General features: G+C 44.7%; 1 protein-coding gene across 1 annotated transcript; it reads left to right on the forward strand.

The window, feature by feature from the left end:
- Window positions 1–1,851: 1,851 nt before the first annotated feature.
- Window positions 1,852–21,974, forward strand: LOC127752630 (mannose/glucose-specific lectin-like). Its single transcript, XM_052278039.1, has 3 exons — window positions 1,852–1,856; window positions 3,332–4,356; window positions 21,667–21,974. Exons 1-3 carry the CDS (start codon window positions 1,852–1,854, stop codon window positions 21,831–21,833), a joined length of 1,197 nt encoding a protein of 398 aa, XP_052133999.1. The 3' UTR covers window positions 21,834–21,974.
- Window positions 21,975–21,996: the final 22 nt, after the last annotated feature.

Genomic DNA, 21,996 nt, shown 5'->3' on the forward strand with positions numbered 1-21,996 from the left:
TCCCGGTTGAAATAACCCGGACTAAAGATGGATCTTTAGTCCCGGTTGGTAACATAAGGCTTTTTTTTCCTATTTTACATATATCGTGCTCGATATCTCCTAATCATTAAAAAATATCATCTCCCAACATCCCAAATTATCCACAACAACATTGTCAAATCAAATCATCCACAACAATATAATCATTCTCAAATCACAACAACATACTCATTCTCAAATCACAGATCGACTGAACAAATTATTCTCAACAAACAATCATTCACAAATAACAACGAAAAAAGAAAAGAAAAAAAAAATCCGCCGCCTGCCGCAGCTGGGCGCGGCCCTCGCACCGGCCTCCACCGGACATGGCGGCCTGGCCGGGCGCGGCCCCGCAGGGTGCCGCGTCTGTGACTTAGAGGGAGATGGAGGAGGGAGAGGGGTAGAGGAGTGGAGGGAGGAGGAGAAGGACTGAAGGAGTGGGCGTTGTGCGTGAGGAGATAAGGGAGAGAGAGAGCGCGTAAATCGTGTGGGAGAGATTATTTAGCCCGGTTGGTGTTACCAACCGGGACTGACTTAAGTTCGTTGGGGGTCTTCCAACTATTGAACCGAGACTAAAGATATAAAAAATAGCGCTAGGCTTTTTAACCAGGACTTGGTTTTTTCAGCAACCGAGATTATTGTGGAATTTGGCCGACCGACCAAAAATAATTTCTACGGTAGTGTAAGACCTACCCCTACTCACTGCTGCTCAAGTTTTCCCCGGTGCGTCGCGCCTTGTCGCCGCCACCTCGCGATTTCTCTCTCGACGCAGTGTCCGGCGACCTCACATCAACATACCACAACAGTAGCGCGGCAAGCCGGTAGCACGAAGTTGCCGAGGTGCCGACGGCCGTCGCGGCGTCACGCCGGTAGCAGAGCAAGCCGGTGGCAAGGTTGAAGGGCACATCATTGCGAGTTGCTTCGTGTTCTAGCCTCAAGAAATATATGTGCATGTGTGGTTGACTAGCTTATTGCACCAGATCTGTTGCTAGCTAGTTAGCCTAGCTGCGGAAGTGCAGGTGTTTGATTTGTTCTGTTGATCACCCAATCTAGTCTAAAATTGGTATTACATATACGATGAACTTTATTGGCTACCGATTTGTTTTCTAATCCATTAGATTTGGGAGTTGTGACCTCATGTTTATCCATTTGCAGCAGTGAATTCTTTATCCACTCCAGAATCACTACCACCAGTTGTGCCGGTTAGATTAACCACAATCTCAAGAGGATTGCTCTGCTGCTGAAACTAAACAAGAAATCCGTTCCAGTAAAAGGTCAGAGGGAAGACTGATCCTGCTTGGGACCATTGTGTTGAACTTGTCCCCAAGGATAAAACTAAAGCAGGAAAGCCAAAACTTTTATTTTTACATACATATTCATCAATATCTGGTGTTTCTGTATATAAAATAATACAAAACAAATATAATATTAATAAATAAAAAGGCAGCGGTTTGACCAGTGACCTGATGGTTGGACCGGCGAACTGGTGAACCAGCAACTTGAGGGGTTCGATCTCCGGTTTGGTATTTTTACTATACTTGAGATAGAGAGATGGACAGTTCAGGTTGAATGAACTTGTCTGCTGCAATGAAATACTCCCTCCGGTTATCTCTACTACTTAAAAAAGCCTAGTGGTGGTCTTGAATAGGGTTTCACTTATCGTGCGGTAACCGCGCGATTACCGCGGTTATCGCACTTACCGTAGGGATACGGTACGGGAAACCGGTGATATGGTTTGGATGAATTTTGACCAAATTCAAAATTCCGGAAAAAATAAAAAAAAATGAAAAAATCATGGATGTAATGCCAATGATGATGAATTTTTTTGAAATGGGGTAAGCTAAATTCAAATTTGAGGGCGAAACCGAAAATAGTTTACAAATTAGAAAAAAAGAAGACAATATTGGTAAGAATCCTACATATTCTTTCAATTATCCTCAATTTCTAGTTTTCTACACATATTCAACCGTATTTTCGATTTTTTTGCCTATTTATTTTTCATTTACGTGATTTCAGCTGCACAGCCCGTGATAACTGTGCGAATATCGCGGTTAACCGTGCGGTAACCACGGCGAAGTCGCGAAACCACCGAGTTTTGAATTCGAATTTTTGGATGCGATTTTCAGCGGTTACCGCGCTACCGGGTGTGTGTGTGTGGGGGGGGGGGAAGGGGTAACCCTGGCCCAAACGATAAGGTAAATCTTGGTCTTGGATCCTCACCCTAATAGACCCATCGCCCAATCAACGGCTCAGATCGTGTTTCAGTCGATAAAACAGTACTTCCTCCGTTTCATAATGTAAGTCATTCTAGCATTGCCCACATTCATATAGATATTAATGAATCTAAACATATATGTGTGTCTAGATTTATTAACATCTATATGAATGTGGATAATACAAGAAAGTTTTACATTATGAAACGGAGGGAGTATAGAAGAAAATAATAGATTGATATTTTGTTTAGCAGAGCTCTCCTAATCGGCCGGCACTGGCATATAGTATATCTGCAAAAGTAAACAATAGTTTGACAAGTCTAATCATATCTGGTCCCACACAAAATAAGCAAATCTTAACCGAGAAGAAAACTATAACTAATAAGATCGGGCATTGCACGCGCTAAATAATCAGCTGCAAACCGACACCAAATCGCCATGCTTCACGCGGTCTTCACGCGCATGCACAGACCGGTTGCATCCAAATTCTCCTCTCTCAGCAACGTGAAATCCTTCTGTGCATCTCCTGCTTCTTCTTTTTAAATCACCAGCAAACCTTGACTGCATCGATCAATGCATCCTCACAGTCCAAAGATTCCAAGTACATTCCAAATACAGAGCTGCTCCCTCCTTCCCTAAATGTTTGACACCGTTAACTTTTTTAAACATGTTTGACCGTTCGTTTTATTCAAAAACTTTTGTGATATATATAAAACTATATGTATACATAAAAGTATATTTAACAATATCAAATGATAGAAAAAAAATTAACAATTAATTAAATTTTTTGAATAAGACGAACGGTCAAACATTTTTAAAAAAGTCAACAGCGTCAAATATTTTGAGATGGAGGTAGTACTAACTTCTCACATAACACCAAATGATAAAATGACCCTCTAACTTACTATACAAACAACCATCCAGTGCATCACAAATTCCTATACAAATAAACTGAGTAGATTTTCCAAGTAAATCATTTGACAGTTGCATCATGCATGTATTCTAAAATAATCTCGCCTGCACATATACACTACTCCTAGCTGCCACGGCTATATATATACATGCACCCATGGTCATCATATTGATCCCACGAACAGCCAGCCCAGGCAACAACCCTGTAGATATGATACTCGAGTACTCGACACAATGACGATAGGCTTGCCAGTAAGAGAAGGTGTGAGCAGCGCGAAGCTCACCCTCATCGTAGCGTGTTTTCTGCTACCGTTTCTTGTCGAGGCTGAATCGCGGGCACCGGCGCCACTCTCCTTCAGCTTCGACTTCTCCAATTCAGCCAGCTACCGCCTGGAGGACCTCCGGTTCGAGGGCGACGCAAGCGAGCCCAGCAACAAGCTGGTGGACCTCACCTGCAACGAGTTCGCGGAGACGATCCACAAGTGCAAGGGGCGGATGTCGTACGCCCACGCCGTGAAGTTCTACGACGCCACCACCGGCGAGGCAGCCAGCTTCAGCACGCGATTCACCTTCGCTATCGCCATCAGAAGCGACAACAGCAACCCGACGGACACAAAGGGGGACGGGCTGGCCTTCTTCCTCGCTGCTTACCCATCAACGATTCCATCGAATTCAGATGGAGGCAACCTTGGCCTCCTTGCCACCAATCATTCGAAGGCCAACGGCACAGACCGGTTCATCGCCGTCGAGTTCGACACATACAACAACTTCTGGGACCCCAATAAGACCTACGACCACATGGGCGTCGACATCAGCGCCATCGAGTCGGCTAACACGACAAGTTTGCCGAGCTACAGCCTGAATGGCACGATGACAGCCTCCATCAGTTTTAACAGCAGCACCCGGATGCTGCTTGCCAACCTGCATTTTGATGATCATCCATCGTTTCAACCGGCCGAGGTCAGTGCGATTTTGCCGGATCCGGTCACATTGCTTCCACAAGAGGTATCCGTTGGGTTTTCCGCAGCCACCGGCGGCTCTGGCAGTGAGCTCCATCAGATACTTTCATGGTCCTTCAACTCCACTCTTGGTTTGGCCCTCAACTCCAACTCTACTGCTGATCCGCCACCGCCACCACTCAACTCCAACTCTATTGCTGATCCGCCACCGCCACCACTCAACTCCAACTCTACTGCTAATCCACGCAGAGGTATATTCTCCATCACAATATACATTTTTTGTATCTATTTAAATAACTAATTAAGCACTCAATCTAGTTAGAATGAAGGAGTAAACTACTGGCTTTCATGTCTTACATCCTCGTTAAATATTTATACAAACTTGTATACTTCAGGCTGAATCCAATGGAATATAATGGAATACTTAATAGCTGAATTATTCGAGACACAAACAAATGAATTAACTATTACAAAATTAAAAAGCGGATTAAAAATAGTATTTTACAATATTCATATGTACGAGTAGATAGTATTTTTTATATAAAAAAAATCACACTATTTAAGAGCTTGGGAAGCTTGCATATTCTTGTTTCATTCCGTTATGGAGAAAAGCACACTCGAGAACAACTGTCTTCAGAAGGTCGGAAGCTCAAAGGTGAAATACATGAAACGACTAGCAGAGTGCATGCATGTGTTAGCAAATTTATGGAATAAATGATGAAAGAAACGAAGTTTTAGCGACCTTACAACTAAACCAAAATAAGTATAATGCCACACTATAAAACACTTCTTACCTAGCTTGCTTAGATTGATAAATGTGTCCTTTGTTGAGCCTGCCATTGCTGCACCTAATATTTACGCGGAATGTGTATAATATGACGAGAGAACAAATATAACGTACTGTAGCAGCAACAATATATATAATAGCATATATATGATCATAGAATGATTAAATTGTTCTAACATCCAGATTAATGTTCTTACTTCTCACTTGGCTTGCTTCTGTAACACGTTCTATGGATGGGAACCCAACAAAAGAACTTCAAACAATATATCACAATAATCAACCCAACATATTAATTATAAACCTGGTATTTATCTCATGTCCTTTGTTCTAGACATTTTTTTCTGTTTTTTTTTTGAAAACAAACCTGAGGCTAAAGGCCTCAAAATATATTACTAATAATAATTTGCAAGTTGAGAGGACAGCTAGATAAGCAAAGAAGCCCCTAGGAACTGTTCAAATTACACATTGAGCAACAAAACAGCAAAGAAGGGCATTAGAGAAGAAACTGAAAAAGCAATCAGGTCCCTAACTCTGTTTCTTCCACGGCACCAGCTTAATCGACGACGACGGCGATGGCGAGACCATTTGCAATCATCCATTCGGGACCTCCCTAGAGATGAAGGCCTTGAGCGTTTTCAATCATCCATTTGCAATCCCCCAGTAGGCCACTAGGTCGACAATGGCACTTAATTAAGCATCCGTACGTTGTAACCTTCTCGAACGCTTCTTAATATATTCTTGACTCAACACATTAGTACTATATATAGTATGAAATCATCCCCGCAAATCATTATAATACACTATATAGTCGATCGTATCTCCATATCCATAACTAGAGCTGTCAACGAGCCGAGCTCGAGCGAGCTTTCATGTGTAGGCTCGAGCTTGCTACGGACTCGAGTCGAGCTCGAGCCGAGCCCAGGTTTGCCGCAAGCTTGAAGTCGAGCTCGAGCTCGGCTCGTTCGAGCTTCGAGCTTTTCTCGAGCCTACCTGGTGTAATGAAATACTAGAACTGTGATGCATGATTAGATAGGAAAAAGTAATACTAGTGCTTCTATACAAGCCGCACAGTCGCACACTAGTAGTAGTACTAGTACTACCAACCATGCTCTTGTTGGGACTTAGGAAATGGGACAACAAATGCACTCTGCCACTGGCAGTACTAGTGCTCGGTACTAGTACTAGTAGAGAATATGGCAGTACTAGTGCTCAGTATAGTAGAGAATTTAAACGAGTTAAGAGAGAGAGGGGGAGGAAATATACAGGAGAAGGAACATGTGCTAGATGCTGAGGCTCGCCGAGCTATTCGAGCTCGGCTCGGCAGGCTCGCGAGCTTAAAGTCAAGCTCGAGCTCGGTTTGAATCTTAGACGAGCTGAGTTCGAATCGAGCTCGTAACGAATCAAGCTCGAGTAGCTCGCGAGCCTCGAGCTTTTTTGACAGCCCTATCCATAACTATATACGCTCCCCTCACAACCTACCTCCCACCCTCACCCCACCCAACTTTTCTTTTCCAACCGCACTCCTTAGTCCGTACTCCGTCCGTTTTTTTCCTCCTCCGTTCCGTTCCCTTTTTTTTTTCGTTTTTTCTCCTTTTTCGCCTCCGTTCCCCTTCTTTTCCTTTTTTTCCTCATGCACTCTGTTATTTTCCTTTTTTCCTTCTATTAGGAGCCACGAGTAAATATTTTACTAACAAATTACTCTCACCTAATCTTCTTTTTAGTAAATAATTTTTTTTTCTTTTTTTCTCCTTTTTTTTTCTCATGCACTCTGTTATTTTCCTTCTCTTTGGAGCCATGAGTAAAAATTTTACTAACAAATTACTCTCTCACCCTAATCTTCTTTCAGTAAATAAATTATGGGCTTTCAGTCACACTAAGTATCTACCAGCAAATCAATTACTCACGAGTATATTGTTATAGAAAAAAATATTCCAGTGTTATCTCAATAAAGAAATTACTTCCGATAGAAAAATCTACTCTGGTCTTCACTTATTAAATAATTTACTTCACACAAAATCTACTGCATCCCTTATCTCAGTAAATTAATTACTCATAAAATTTACTCCTCTAAACGGATTACTTTTACTATAACCATTAATTTTTCTAGCTTTTTCTCACTCTTATAAAATAATGCCTCCTGCCTTTTCCCAATAAATAAACAACAAGATTGACTCCGGTATTCTCTTAGAAAATAAATTTCTCCCAGACTGCTTAGCCACAAAATTTACTCCAATCTTCTCTCATTGAAATAAGTTACTTCCCGACTGCTGGAGTAAAATAACCAACAAATCGATATAGCCAAAATAAATTACAACCATATTTTTGTCGACTATAAAACTACAGACATGTTTACAAAGACTCAGGAGCACAAACACATATGATTCTACAATTAAAAAAAGTAGACTCGCTGCTCCAGTTGCATCTGCAAAGGACAAATAGCAGCCGATGATGACACCGGCACCGACAACCTTAGAAGTTCTGTGCGGAGTTATGGGCAGGACTTGTGTTTGGAGGTGGGTGTTGGGAACCCATCTCCCATACACGAAAAACGGAGCGGTCTGTTAGCGCGTGAGTAATTAAGTATTAGCTAATTTTTTTTAAAAAATGGATCAATATGATTTTTTTAAACAACTTTTGTATAGAAACTTTTTGTAAAAAATATACCATTTAGTAGTTTGAAAAACGTGCGCACGGAAAAAGAGAGGGAAGTGTTGGGAACTTGCTCTTGCAAACACACCCCCGTTGGCAACCACAACAGATTAGCTACAGGTAGAAATCGATGGAGGAGGCCAATGACAACTGGCTGTAGCTAGCTCATGCACGAGCAATCCCCATCAAGAGAGGGATCCGCAAAATAACAATGAATCACAGGGGCTTAGAATGCTCACAACAATGAAACCATGATCACAGAAACTAAATTCAAACATGATCGATAGAAATGGTGAAGTAGTGAGACTTTGATCTTATCGACAAGAACAATGGTTCGATCCAGTAGACAATGTTAGGATTTTAGAAAGAAGAAAAAATGGGATTTTTTACCATGCTATTCTTCTACTGCAAGTCATCCGTTATCCTCCTTCAGCTGTGCAACCAAGTTTGTACTCCTAGCCTGCAATCAATGACATTGTGCAATAATTGTATATAGAATCTCCTCTTGTTCCAGTTTCAAATTCCTCAACACTGCACAGACCAATTGACAACTAAAAAAATAAAATTTAAACAGGAAAAGTAAGGAGGTGTTGAATGCATCCTGCAGGAATTTCATTGTGGTCAGGCTTGTTGTTAGACTGCTGGTAGGAAGTCAGAGAGTCAGATACAAAACTGTAGTGCATAAAATATAATCTAAATGACCCAGTGCATACCTTGAAACTGAATTTGTTATCCAGACAAGCATGGAAGTCAGATTCCTTTTCCTTCAAACGAACATGATCATGAGGCCTGAATTCACTATTGTTCTTGGTTTGGCATATATTATGAAGTGCAACTAGTTGGTTGCTGAAACAAATAGTGTGCACTACACATCTAACCAAAAAGAACTTTAATAGTGACAGGTTACCAATCTCAAGAAGCTCATGGTTTTGTTTTAGAGTCAATTAAGCAAACTGCTAGTAAATCGGTTAATATGAGACATTATATTTGTGTGTAGGCACCAAACATATATATTGAAGGACAAATCCAAGCCTGTAACCTGACAATGCAGGCACCAAATCCATTAATATCTTTTGGAGCTCAAATTCGAAATTCTGGCCATTGTTCATTTGTTTTTATACCTGCCAAAAGTAGAATGATGCTATTTGATAACATCTGAATATGTACTCCCATCTGTTCCAATTTAATGCACTCAAATTTGACCCAAATTAATACTGATAAAACTAGGATTTCTTAATAAATAGATGAACTCTAGTTTTTGACATGGAAACAAGCAGCGCTTTAACTCCCATGAATTGATCAAACAAAGAAAATAGCACAAAATGTGCATAATGGAGCACGTGCACATTAAAAAAACACAATACTAAAATTTTGAGATTAAATCACTTTGAATGGTTTGTAATGAGATCCAGGCAATTTTAGCAAGAATTATATAGTGTGGATAGACATATACAGATGTCTAAGAAAATCAGCCACACGATTGCAGTGGAAAACATTTGAGTAGTTTAGAATCAAACTGCAAATATGAAACTATTACAAACATGAAGCAAGTAAAAGCGGGATGTTGGCACTCTGAAACTGCAAAAAACCTGAAACGCTTCTATTATGTGCTTGTTGACTGCAAACCTGAAACGGTGGAGATCGACCGAGAGGCGACATTGCCGATGGAGACGAGCGGATCCAGACACAGCATCGATTGTTGGTTGCTGTCGTGCATGTATTTCACCTAGGATGGCAACAAAATCATGACAACAATAATTCCAGCTGAACAAAATAACTACAGCAAAAATGATTTGGAATGGACGCTCTCAGCCGGCGCCCGGCGGATGTGCAGGCGCGACGCCGAAGGTCTGACGCTCTGAGGCAGAGCTCATGGAGACTGGATCTTGGGGCGTCATTGAGCCTGAAGCCGACCGGCAGAGGAGGGGCGTCGAGGCGGGGCCGCGGGGGGGGGGGGGGGGGGGGTGACGAACCGAGGGGCGCGGTCGTAGTGGCGCGGAGCTAGCAGCGAGACTGGACTGGAGGCGGACGGCCACGACCCCGACGACCCCGGGCGGCGCAGCACAAACAGCGGTGGAGAGAGGGCAGGGCTGAGGTCGGGCGGCAGTGATGGAGCTCCATGGGGATCTTGAGCCACCGAGCCACAGCGCGCCTACCTTCACCCGATCAAGACGCCAAGACCCGCGTGGGAGGGAGGGGACGTCGGATCGGACGCACATTCAGTGACATTTCCCGTGACATTCTCGGTGACATTAAGTCACTGATATATGGGACCCACATGTGTCTGGATCCACGTGGGTCCCACACGTCAGTGACTTAATGTCACGGGGAATGTCACCGGAGCAATGTGACCGAATCCCAATCTCATCGGATCTGCCGTCGCGCCGCCTTCAGCTGCGCTGGATCCGCCTCGCTGCGACCAGATCCGCCGCCGCCTCGCCGAGCCTCCAGTCACCCACCACCACCGCGCCCGCTAATGCCGCGCCCACCGCCGTTCGGCGGTGGAGGAGGTGGAGCCGCCGCGCCTCCCGCCCGCTGACGCCGCACCCGCAGTCGCTTGTTGCCCCGAACCGCTGCCTCCGCCGGATCCGTAAAAAGTGGAGAGGGAGGGGAAAGTGAGTGGACGGTTAGATTCAATAATAAGCTATTTACTCCGTAAATGTGGGAGGGGGAGGGGTGCAGCCCGCAGGTGGGCTTTGGGGAGAGGGGTGGGGGGTAGGCGGGGAGGGGGTGGGATGTGAGGGGAAGCGTTTTAGTTATTACGCACCCCAGGTACGGTATAGTATGTGTGTCTATATATATATACTAGCAAAATGCCCATGCTACGCTACGGTGTATTAAAACTAAAAATATTTGTTTTTAACCGAAGTTATTTTCACACTGCTTTAATACTTTTGTTCGCTAGAAAAAGTCTCAAATGATAGAGAAAAATATAGTTCCGAACAAAAGGGAGATAAAAAAAGACAAAGCCGGTTTGATTTCCACCTTTAGACGGTGCGAGTCAACATGGACTCTGAAGATATGGGTAGATCTACAGGGTGGCTCGGCAGCACGGTCGACTAGCGAATCAATGGGCAACCTCAGACCAATCGACGGCCGATCGACGACCGTAGCATGGTAGGTAGCAGCCACATCTGGCCGTCCGCTTCCCTTCCGCAACATCGGTGACCATGACTCTATGCTATTATTATTTCAATATTTCTTATTTTTAATTATGGCCTTCATCCGTCTTGTGACGAACGGAAAGCCCATCCCTCCTGGCCATCGGCGAAAACCATAGCCTCTCGCCCGAGCTGGGGCGAACGGCAAAAAGCAGTGGCGCCGGCGTATGCCCCCTAGCTGGTGCGCGCACTCGCTCGAGGGTGAGTGCGCCGCCATCGAGCGGCCTTGCCCCGGCGCCCCTCCCCATCGTCTCCCCCTCGTCTTCCGTGCAGCGTCGACGACGGCTAGTGGCGGTGGTTGATTACCCGCGCTCGTCGGTGACGACCAACGGCGGCAGTTGGCTACGATGGATATGGCAGCGGTGGCGGCGGGTTGGCGGCGGCCGTGGGCGGATCCGAGGGTGGTGGCGGCGGCTCTCTCCACCCCCTCTAGCCTCGCTCCTACGGCAGATCCGCGGGCGGCGGCCGTGGGCGGATCTAGCGGCGGTGGCTCCCTCCGCCCCCGCTCGCCTTCCTCCCACGGCAGATCCGGCGGCGGTGGCGGCGTCGGCAGCGTTCGCGAGCGGATAAGGAGTGGCGGTGGTGGCGACTGCGGATGGATCCGGCGGAGGGCGCGCGTTGGCAACGACGGGCGGTGGCGGAGGGCTTCCCGCACGGCATCGGCGACGACCGGCCGTGGCGGAAAACTTCCCGTGCGGCGTCGGCGACGGCCGGCAGTGAGGTATTTCGTTCCTTTTTTTTTCAATTTTTGGTTTCAATTTTTGGGGCTTTTCTTGGGAATCCGAGACCCCCTTTTTTTGTACGGACGAAAAATCACCCGATGGATGAAACGGACTGTGAAGAAAGAAAAATTACAAATATTTTAATTAGTGAAGATATAGAAAAAATTCCGGTGCGTTATAATGGGTGAAGGCTATCTTAATCTTATTATTATTATATAGGTTATCTAAAGTGAAATTAATTGTAGGAATTTGCTTGGATATTGTTTTTGGTTTTTACAGGATCATGAGATATAATTAGGAGTCCGATCGTTATGCAAATTGAAGATGTTTTTTTACAAATATAGAAGAAGCTCCTTCTATATTTCTAAAAGCAAACAAATTTAAAACCTACTCAAATACAAATTTGTAATTCAAAAAGCAAATAAACTTAAAAGCCAACTTAAACACGGATGATGTATCACAGTACCGATAAAAACATCTTCAATTTAAATTGAAATAGTAGAGATAGAGCAGTATTTAAATGATATTGAAAACATTCATGGCTAGTAAAACACAAGTATACTAATTAAACCATCGTTGTCTAAAAAAAAATTAAACCATCAATGCTCACCATCAGCCAGCTATTTGCCCTCCACGCGTCGTTGAGTCTCGGGACATGTCCCAGCCATCCATGGCGACAACGGACGGACCCACGCTTCTCGCCACTTTCCAGTCGGACCTATCCGGCCACGCGCCCCGGTATCGGTCTTATCCTCTTTTCCTCGCTTTCTCCATCATCCCTCGTTTTCTCGCGCTGCTGCTTGCCTCCGCTGAGCTCATCTCGCTGCCCTCCTCACCCATCGCCCCTGGCCACGCCTTCACTGCCGACTTCACCGCCTTGGCCACACTCGCGGTCGCTGTCGCGCTCGCCTGGAGGGCCGCCGCGCCGTGGCGGGATGCGGTCGTTGCGCAGACTCCACCGCACCAGGTCGCCGCGTTGCTTATCTCCACCGCACCGTCGGCCATGGAGATAAAGGCTGCTGCCACCGGCGATAAGGCGGTAGAGGAGCACCTTGTGATTTTTTTTTTTGTCATCTCCATCTAGGTAGAGGAGCGGGTGAGGTGAAGCGATGATTTCTTTGATTGGGATGTTTTGATTGAGGATTACTGAAGTACACATGTGCCTTTCTTGGGTAAGGGAAGGATGTGGGTGGTTGATTTGGAGGGAGTTTCTTAGATCGGTTTGGGATTCGGGGAGAGTCGCTGCTGGATTTGGGTTTCTTGCTGGTTTCTCATGATTCTTCTTCCCCCACAGCCACGAGATAGCTAGAAGAAAATGGTAGGTCAATGCAGTCTTTCCTTCTCGAATGCCTCGGCAGCGAGAGGAGCTGTCCTTGAAAATTTGTGGTTGTTTTACGGGGATCTTTGCCTATTTGTGCTTTCCTGATTCGCTAGCTTTGATTCTGGTTCTTGCCTTGTGATGTGGTGTATCTGATTTGGTTCATTTGTTGCATTGAAAACCTCCTGGTCTGGGCTGGCAGACGCTCAGGATTTCTCGGAGGCGGGAGGCCCAGCACCGCGCCGTGCGTTTTTCCACCGCGGGGGCGACCGAGACGAATTACACGAATACACAACACGGAAGTCACACGCGTAGATTTTTATCGGATAACAGGAGACGGACGATTTTTTTACCGGAATCCTTCCGTATTTTTTAATTAGGTATATATTTTTTAATTAGGTATATAGATATCACTATTATAAAAATTGAATATGTTTTTGCCGGGATTTTGTTACGTCATCCGTGTTTGAAACGGTTTTAATTTTATGTTTCAGTTTTAATCTATATCTATATCTCTATAAAAACAATTTCCGTCTTCTGTAAAAAAAGAAAGATAAAAGTCCGACTAAAAAAGAGGTAAAAAAAGAAAGAAAAAAATGTCCGACTCAACGAGCGATTAAAAAAAAAAAGCTTCCGTCGTCCTCAGTAAAAAAAAAAAGAGAAAAAAACCATCTCCGGTCCGACTCCCGTAAAAAAGGAAAAAAAAATCTCCCAGTAAAAAACGAAAAAGTCTGTTTTTTTTCACTGGTATTTTTTTCCTTTTTTTTCTTTGCACGCAAAAGAGTTTTCTACGTTGTCTCTCTGTACACAAAAGAGTTTTTATATGCGCACATGCTAAGGCTTTTGGTTTTTTTTTAATCCGATCGGTTCACCGTGCACCTCCCGTGCGTTTTTAGTTTTTTCGTCAATCTTGGTTGTCACCGGTTTTTCTCCCGTGCGCTTTTTTTTTCTTATCTGGTTTTATAATCCCATATGTTCACCGCCGTTATATCGATCGTGCGTTTTCTCCCCTAATTTGATTTCAAAAATCAATTCCCCACTCCTCTCTCATCATTTTCTCTATGATTTTCCCTTTGATTCGGCTTTAATTGCCGGATTTAATCTCTGTTTTATAGTTACCGATGATGACGGTGATCTTCCCCGGTCATTTTTATCCCGAGTTTTATGCTCTGATTTGGGGAAAACGGAAAGAGTAGCTCAAGTGGATAAAAACCCTCGACTAATTTTGGCTGACCAAGAAAGATTTAGCCGAATTTGATGGGGAGATTTTCTCCGGCAAACGTACGGGCACGGACAGGGGATTATCTTCGGGAGGTTGAAGATGGTAGTCATAGTCGGGAAGTTGAAGATGGTTAGGTTGAAGAGAAGCACACCAAATGGAGGGAGGTAGCGGACTAGCGTAGGGCTGACAAGGAAGAAAGGCTTTCGGCTGAAAACCCAAGAAATATTTTCATTACCTTTTCTTAATTATAATTTATAGCGATCCCAATATTAAGATTTTTATTAACTTTTTCAATTATAGTGTATACTGAATATCCAAATATTTCAGCTGTGTTTAGATTCCAACTTTTCCGTCACATCAAATGTTTGGACACATGTATGGAGCATCAAATATGGAAAAAAAAAGAAAAACTAATTGTACAATCTGACTGTAAATCGCGAGACGAATCTTTTGAGCCTAATTACGTTATGATTAGCCATAAGTGCTACAGTAACCCACATGTGCTAATGACGGATTAATTGGGCTCAAAAGATTCGTCTCGCAGTTTACAGTCGGAATCTGTAATTTGTTTTGTTATTAGTCTACGTTTAATACTTTAAATGTGTGTCTGAAAAAAAAATTGGCCAAATTTTTACAGCATCTAACCACGGTCTTCAATTTGTTACTCGGCTCTTAGTATATCATTGAAAAAAGTCTTTACCCGTTGCAACACACGGGCATCTTTTCTAGTATATACATTAAATTTGATAATGTGTTTGTTTGAGCGTCCGTTTCTATACTATGGGCCCGTTTGGTAGAGCTTCAACTCCAAAATTTAACTACATGAGTTAGGTCTGGAGTCGAGTTGTGGAGCTGCCCAAACCCTACTCCACCTCTCTAGTTAATTTTGTGAGAGAGCTCCACCCAGTTCCACTCCCATTTTAGGTGGAGCTGAAATTGTTTGGCTGGCCTCTAACTCCAGAAGAGGTGGAGGTGGAGGTGGAGCTGTGCCAAATAGGCTCTATGTTTCATTGACAAAATTAAATGCCTTGTGGCTTGTACAACCTAACCATCACACATATAATCGTGGCTTGTGCAGCCAAACCATCACACATATAATCATCCTCACCATCCTACCCATCAGAGATTATTTATAGCTTTTTGCCACCACATGTAGCCACCACTAAGACAAATAATAATATCTGGCCACCACCATAATATATATATTTCCGGGTGAACAGATATTGTCACACCTGAAAATAATATCTAACTGAGACTACGGCATCGTCTTCACATGCTCTGAAATTAGGCATATGCCTAGCACTAGTACACGATTGATTTTCCTGGACGCTGCCCCCCTTTTATTTCCATGCGATTGGTAAGTAAAACCGCACGAAAAAAATAGAAAACCGGTGCCAGGCTAACGCCCGGACGAGAAAATCGATTTTCCCGTGCGGTCCTCTTAATGGACCGCACAAGAGGACCGCACGGGAAAATAAACAGATTTTCCCATGCGGTTCTATCCTCTTTTCCCACTTATCCACATCGAAATTTCCTCGGTACCCTCCCTCTCTTTTATTCTCTCACGCGTCACGTGTTAAAGCAGACAGCGATGTGTCAGGCCTCATATCCTCTCCTCACTCCTCTCTCATCTCCTTCCTCGGCGACAGCGACGAGACAGCGTGCGGTGGGCGTAGGCGACTGCGGTGGCACGCGGCGACAGCGTCGGTAGCGCGCGTCTGCCGTGGAAGCGCGGGATATGGTGGGCGGTGGCGACGGCGAGGTGGCACGCGATGGCTGCGCCGGATCCAGCGGTGGCCACCCCACGCGCGGATCCGGAGGCGGCGGTCACCCCCACGCGGATTCGGCTGCATGACGGCGGCGGCGGCCATGACAACGCCGCCCCCCGCGTGGATCCGGCGGCGGCGACCGCCCCACGCGCGGATCAGGCGTCGGCGGCCCTGCGCCCCCACGGATCCGGCGACGGCGTCCGCCCCACGCACGGATCCGGCGGCGGTGGCCGCCCCCTGCATGGATCCGGCTGCGCTACGGCGGCGGCCGCCGCCCCCCCGCGTGGATCCGGCGGCGGCGTCCACCCCTGCGCGGATCCGGCGGCGCGACGGCGGAGGCGGTTGCCCCACGCACGGATCCGGCAGCGGCGGCCACCCCACGCGCGGATCCGGAGGCGCGACGGTGGCGGCGGCCGCCCCCCGCGCGGATCCGGCGGTGGTGACGGGAGCGTGACGGCGGCGGCGCGGCCACGGCAACGGCGACGATGACGGGAAGGCAGCGATGGTGGCGACGTGTAGGGTTAGGGTTTCGTTTTTTCAATTTTTTTTTGATTTTTTGTTTTTGCGTGCGCCACCCGCACGCAAAAATAGCGATTTTCGCAGACGAATTGCTCTAGACGGGCCGAAGCTCCATATGTGAAAATCCAAATCAACCGCACGGGAAAACGATCCGTGTAGTAGTGTAGTCTCCTTGAGGAAGATATATTTAGTACAATCCTATACTACTAGCAACAAGATTCAAAACTAAAAGCCCCGTATAAACCGAGCATGCTAGCACAGTAGCACCTCTCTAGTATGGGCCTGTTTGGGGGAGCTTTAGATTTTGAGAAGCAGTTGTTTGGTAGCTAACTTCTGAGAATCTAGAAAAGCTCTGAAACCCAGCTTCTCTAGCTTCTGGCTTCTTAGTTCATTTTTCAGAATCTGTAACTACAGATTCCCAGAAGCTGTGGACTGTTTGGGGCAGCTTCTAGCAGAAGTAGCTTTTGGGAAAAGTTGCAGCTGGGAGAAGCTCCCCAAACAGGGCCCTAGCCTTTTATGTGCGCAGCCCACCACCTTGTTGCAGGCTTTCAGCTTGCCCACTTACTAACTAGCAATTAAACCAGCACATCCACCGTTGCCTTATGAACCCTAGCCGCCACTCGTTGTACACTCACAAAGTTTACGCAGGTGGCCAAGCAGCCTTGACGGTGAGTGCGACTGGGGGAAACAGAGGTGGGAGGCAGACGAAGCGCTGTAGTTCTGCGTAGGTGGTTTTCGGTGGAACTGAACCCGAAAAAGCCAAACCAACAATACTAAGAGAATCAATTTTTCTGGACGAGACTCCCTTTAGGTTGCAGGCCAGTCATAATTGCTCCCGCTTGAAAACATCGCTCCCCTGTAGATAGTGACCCCTTAAGAGGCCCTCATGAGAAAATAGATTTTCGTATGCTAGCAAAGGGAGTGCAAGTGTCCCCCCACACATTTTTTCCCGCACAATTTTTTCTCCTTCTCCTCCTTCTCAACACCGCACCTTTTTCTCTTCTCCATCGCACCTTTTTCCCACTCCCTCTCTTCATCTCTTTGTTAACACTAAAATTTGATAAGATTCTTTAGTGGATTCGGTTAAGGAAAGAGCACAATCAGTCGATGGAAAGCTTATCCAGAAGAGTCCGAGTTCAAGAACGAATCATAAGATTTGTATCTATTAATAAGGCGGAGTCAGTTAGTTTCCTTTTTTGTTAGTGTCCGATTAGGATTTGTATCTTTTCTTTTATCTTCAGGAATGTTTGAGTCGTGTCCAGTTAGGACTCTTATCGGCCTATAGGTATAACTATGTACACCCGGGATCCCTGTAATCTATCTCTCGATCAATACAACTACTCTCGGAGCATCACCACCCTCTTTTTCGAGGGTTTTATCACCGTCAGAACTTGGCACCTGACACGGGCTGCATCGCTTCGATCTCCGACGTAGGGGTAAGTCATAAGTTCCGCCGGCCATGGCAATTGTATCGGTTATGTTGGTGTTGTCCAAGGCTGCATTGCTTTGATCTCTTGGATTGCTCTAGTTCGGTTGGTATATTTTTCCTACCCGATATTTCAATTCTATATTTAATTACATTGTGTTTAGATATGCATCGTTTAGTTGGGACTGTCTCGGTTAGGTCTGATCTTCTGTCTTAGCCAAAATATCTCTACAATCACAATGTCACTTTAGATAGATTTGTTATATCCATCACATTATATAAATTTATCGACTCATTGAGTATTAGATTATCATATACAATTTAATGTTTCATCAGTTAGGTCCAACCTGCTAAATTGTTATTGACAATCTAAATTTTGTTAGGCCGATAGGTTCATGCTAATGTTTCATTGTAGGGTTAGCTAATCTTATCTGATGTGTTAAATTTCTCTTTGATGGTTTTACTATTTTGGTGAAATTTAATGCATCATCACTTTGATCGGTGTCATATTAGCTTATTCAAATCTATCAGGCAATTATCAACCTTATACTGCATCGGTTAGGTTTGACCTATCGGGTTGTGGTTGTAAGTTAGATTTTTTTAAGTCGTTAAGCATCAATCATTGTTTCATCGGGGTTTCAGCTGGTGAGTTATCTTGTCGGTGATATGGGCCCGAGGGTATCAGGTTTAGAGGGAGGAGGCTCCCCTGAGGGGGGGAGTCAGGCCCGAGGTAGGGTGGCGGCCACTCCTTCCTAGAGACTGGATGGAGGAGGCTGCCCCTCGATGCCACGTGGCCCTCCCCCGAGGGGAGTCAGGCCCAAGGTGAGGCGGCGGCCACTCCCTAGCCGAGACTAGAGGGAGAAGGTTGCCCCAGGCGCCACGTGGCCCTCCCCCGAGGGGGGATCGGGCCCAAGGTCGGGCGGCGGCCGCCCCCTCCCGTGACTAGGGGTCGGGCTCCCCCGACCCCCTCTCTAGGTCACCATGTACGGTGGGTTAAGTTTCCGCCTCCAGGTGCCCACCTACCCGCATTTATGGCGGCCCGAGTAGTTGCGCCACGCCGCATTTAATACGGTGTGCAATGCACTCAACCGGTCTGTGACCGGTCGAATGACCGATAGGACTGGGGTAGTGCGCTTGTGCGCTGCTCGTGTGTCAGGCGACGTGCAGCCTGACATGTCCCATCAAATAGTGATGGTGAGAGATTCTCATCCTCTTATCCCAGCCGGAGTCGGTCCTCCCGCTCAGGTCAAAGCAAGGCTCCTGTTTCCCAGTGTAATAGGAGCCCAGAAGTCCTCACCCATTAAATGGTGACTGACAGGGGCACCCCCCGTGTCAGGCGACAAGATTTGACAGGCCTCATCATCAAGATGACGTGCGCTTGCTTCCTAAGTCAAGAGACAAGACATGCATTTAATGCAAAGATTGTAATCCTTCTCCACTAAGTTATGTTTTTGCACCCATGTGGTAACCCCTTGAGATATAAAAGGAGGTCCAGGCCTACTAGGAGGGGGGGGGGGTGCTGGAGCCCCTGATGATCAACACCTTCTACCCCAACAAGGAGATCTTGTAATTTCTCACAAGATCAGCTAAGCACAAGAGTAGGGTATTACGCTTCTCAGCGGCCCGAACCTGTATAAATTCCTTTTGTCTCATCACCTTGGAGGGGGATAACTCCCTCAAGATGACACAGCTTCGCTCACCAAGCCCTCGAATCTCACCCGCTGCCCCCGGCCGAACTCACAAAGGGGGGCCTCACGGTTCCCCGGTGGAGGAGTTCATTCTCCGACATATCTGGATTCTGGATGTTGTTTAAGTGTTGCATTAGCTTATAAGGATTATATACAAGTTGGTTTTAGCCGATTGTAGCGAAGGTTTAATTGATTCCTTAATCATTTGGAATTGATGATATTGGTTTTCTAGCCTATGTATGTTTTAATCATCGAGACTACATTTAATATTAATTCTATATCAACATCGGTCGATTGGTTCATTAGATATTTTGCTTCGTTACATCTATATTGGCCGATTGGTTCATTGGATATTTATTTATTACTTTATTATCAGCTGATTGTCTTTATATCATTGTTTATACAAGTGTCAGAATCCACATCGGACATATAGTCGATTGTTCAAAACCCTATCGATATCAGCTTGTTGGTTGATCAGCTCTTTGATCATCCATCTATATATCTAGTCAGTTGCATGATCAAACTGATTGGCACATCAGCATCTCAACTATAATTTAGGACATGCACTTGAGCTAAACAGATCTCCCAGGCCTTTGTGTTTTTCACGTCAACACTCTTCCCCTTCCCTCTCCCCCTTATGTTCTCCGGCGGCTAAGGCGGAGCAGGCTGGAGCGAGCTGAGCGAGAGCGAGCTGGCGGCGGCAGGTTCGGATGGGCGACAATGATGGCAGGCGGTGACGGCAGAGCTCAAGGGCGGCTTATTTGGCAATGCCACCCTCGACAGTTACTATGGGGACGACTATAGCAGACGGCGACGACAATAGTGAGCTCGACGACAATAGTTCCTCCACTCGATGCACTATCAATTACATTACGCGATAGTCCCTTAGTTAATTGATTTGCCAGATTTAATTTTTAGCCATTTGGACATAGTACAATGCTATCACTCTAGAGTTTTTCAGCTTTCTGATATATTTTAGTCAACGTTTTATATGCCTAGATGATTTCATGTTATTGCGTGAGGGTATAAAGATCTTCTCTTTCCACAATGACGTATATCAGCAAATGAGGTTAAGTCAATGGGCCTGGGTCTATATTATATTATACTACTGCCGTTCTATCTTAAGTTATTTGTTTATAAGATACTAATTGATAAAATTGAACAAATAATAAATTATATCTTTTTATTTGTTTTCAATAGTAAGTTATATCTTATGATTGTTATATATATCTTCCTCTTATTAATTTATTGATTTGCCTCTTATTTTGTGCCATAGATACCCCAAAGTTATTTTGCTATGTTTCTTGGTGTATTAGTTTGTGTGCATCAGTTCTGTCTCATGCAAGACATGTTTATCATTAATTTTCTTGTCAAATCAGATTAATTCAATCATACTCCATTCAGTTTTTAATAGATGACACGTAAACTTTTGGACAACAATTTGTTTTATTAAAAAAATCGTACAAATATATAAGATATGAATCATGTTTAAAGTACTTTTTTGAAAAAACAACTCATACCAAAATAAATAATAATTACGTATTTTTTAATAAGACATATAGTTAAATGTGTGTTTAAAAGTTAATAGCGTCATCTATTAAAAAATATAGGTAATATGCTGTAAGCTATTAATTCGTGTAGACACTGTCATTGGTTCCGCCTTACACTCCTCAGTGGTCCATCTAAAAAATAGTCCATAGAATTTATTGTTATGCAAAGTAAGAAAACGCTGATAAGATCAATCGCAATGGGTTGGGTTCTATTTAGATCTAATCATCATCCAAATAGTATTAGGACAAAATATTTGTTGGTTTTTTTTGGTGCACTATTGAGGTTGGGTCCTATTCTAATACTCTCTTGGCTAGACACTGCTCCCTCCGTTTCACGATATAAGTCATTCTAGCATTTCTACATTCATATTATATATGTAGATTCATTAATATCAATATAAATATGAGAAATGCTAGAATGACCTACATTGTGAAACGGAGGAAGTACTACTTTAAGGATCTTCTCTATACATGATATTTTTTACCTATACTGTGTGTCCTTTGATGCGCATGCATACTCCCTCCATCCCAAAAAACCTAACCTAGGATTGGGATGGGACATAATCTAGTACAATGAATTTGGAAAGATTTCCAGTTCAGATCCTAACTAGGTTAGGTTTTTTGGGACAAAGGGAGTATGCTTATAGCTTATTTATAGCATGCTATTATAGAATGGGTTTAGCTCTCATACACAGAGTACGATAATGCATTGAATGGTACATACTTGTCTTACAAGAGATATTCTTGCAGGCTATGAAGCATTATTTATTGTTGGAGTCCTAGCTCTAGTGGTGGTTGTTGTGTGGATTGTTGTCTCATGTTTTATGTGGACAAGAAGGAGCAATGACGACTTAGATCTTAAGGAAATTGGGGGACCTAGGCAGTTCATATACCGAGATTTTGAATGTTGCGACTAACAAGTTTTCGAATGAAATCGGGCGTGGTGCCTTTGGCGTGGTCTGCCGCGGGTCCTTAGGAGGCCATGAGGTGGCGGTTAAAACCCTAATAAATGGAAGGAAGGACTTCATCGCCGAGCTCAGCTCAATTGGTGGGGTGAAGCACAAGAATCTTGTCAGGCTC

The sequence above is a fragment of the Oryza glaberrima genome, chromosome 10 (genome assembly GCF_000147395.1).
Source record: "Oryza glaberrima chromosome 10, OglaRS2, whole genome shotgun sequence".
NCBI lineage: Eukaryota > Viridiplantae > Streptophyta > Magnoliopsida > Poales > Poaceae > Oryza > Oryza glaberrima.

What these genes read in the sequence shown, in the direction of transcription:
- LOC127752630 (XM_052278039.1), top strand. An exon ending in TACTGCTAATCCACGCAGAG is followed by an intron (nt 4,357 to 21,666) that starts GTATATTCTCCA and finishes ATATTCTTGCAG; the next exon opens with GCTATGAAGCATTATTTATT.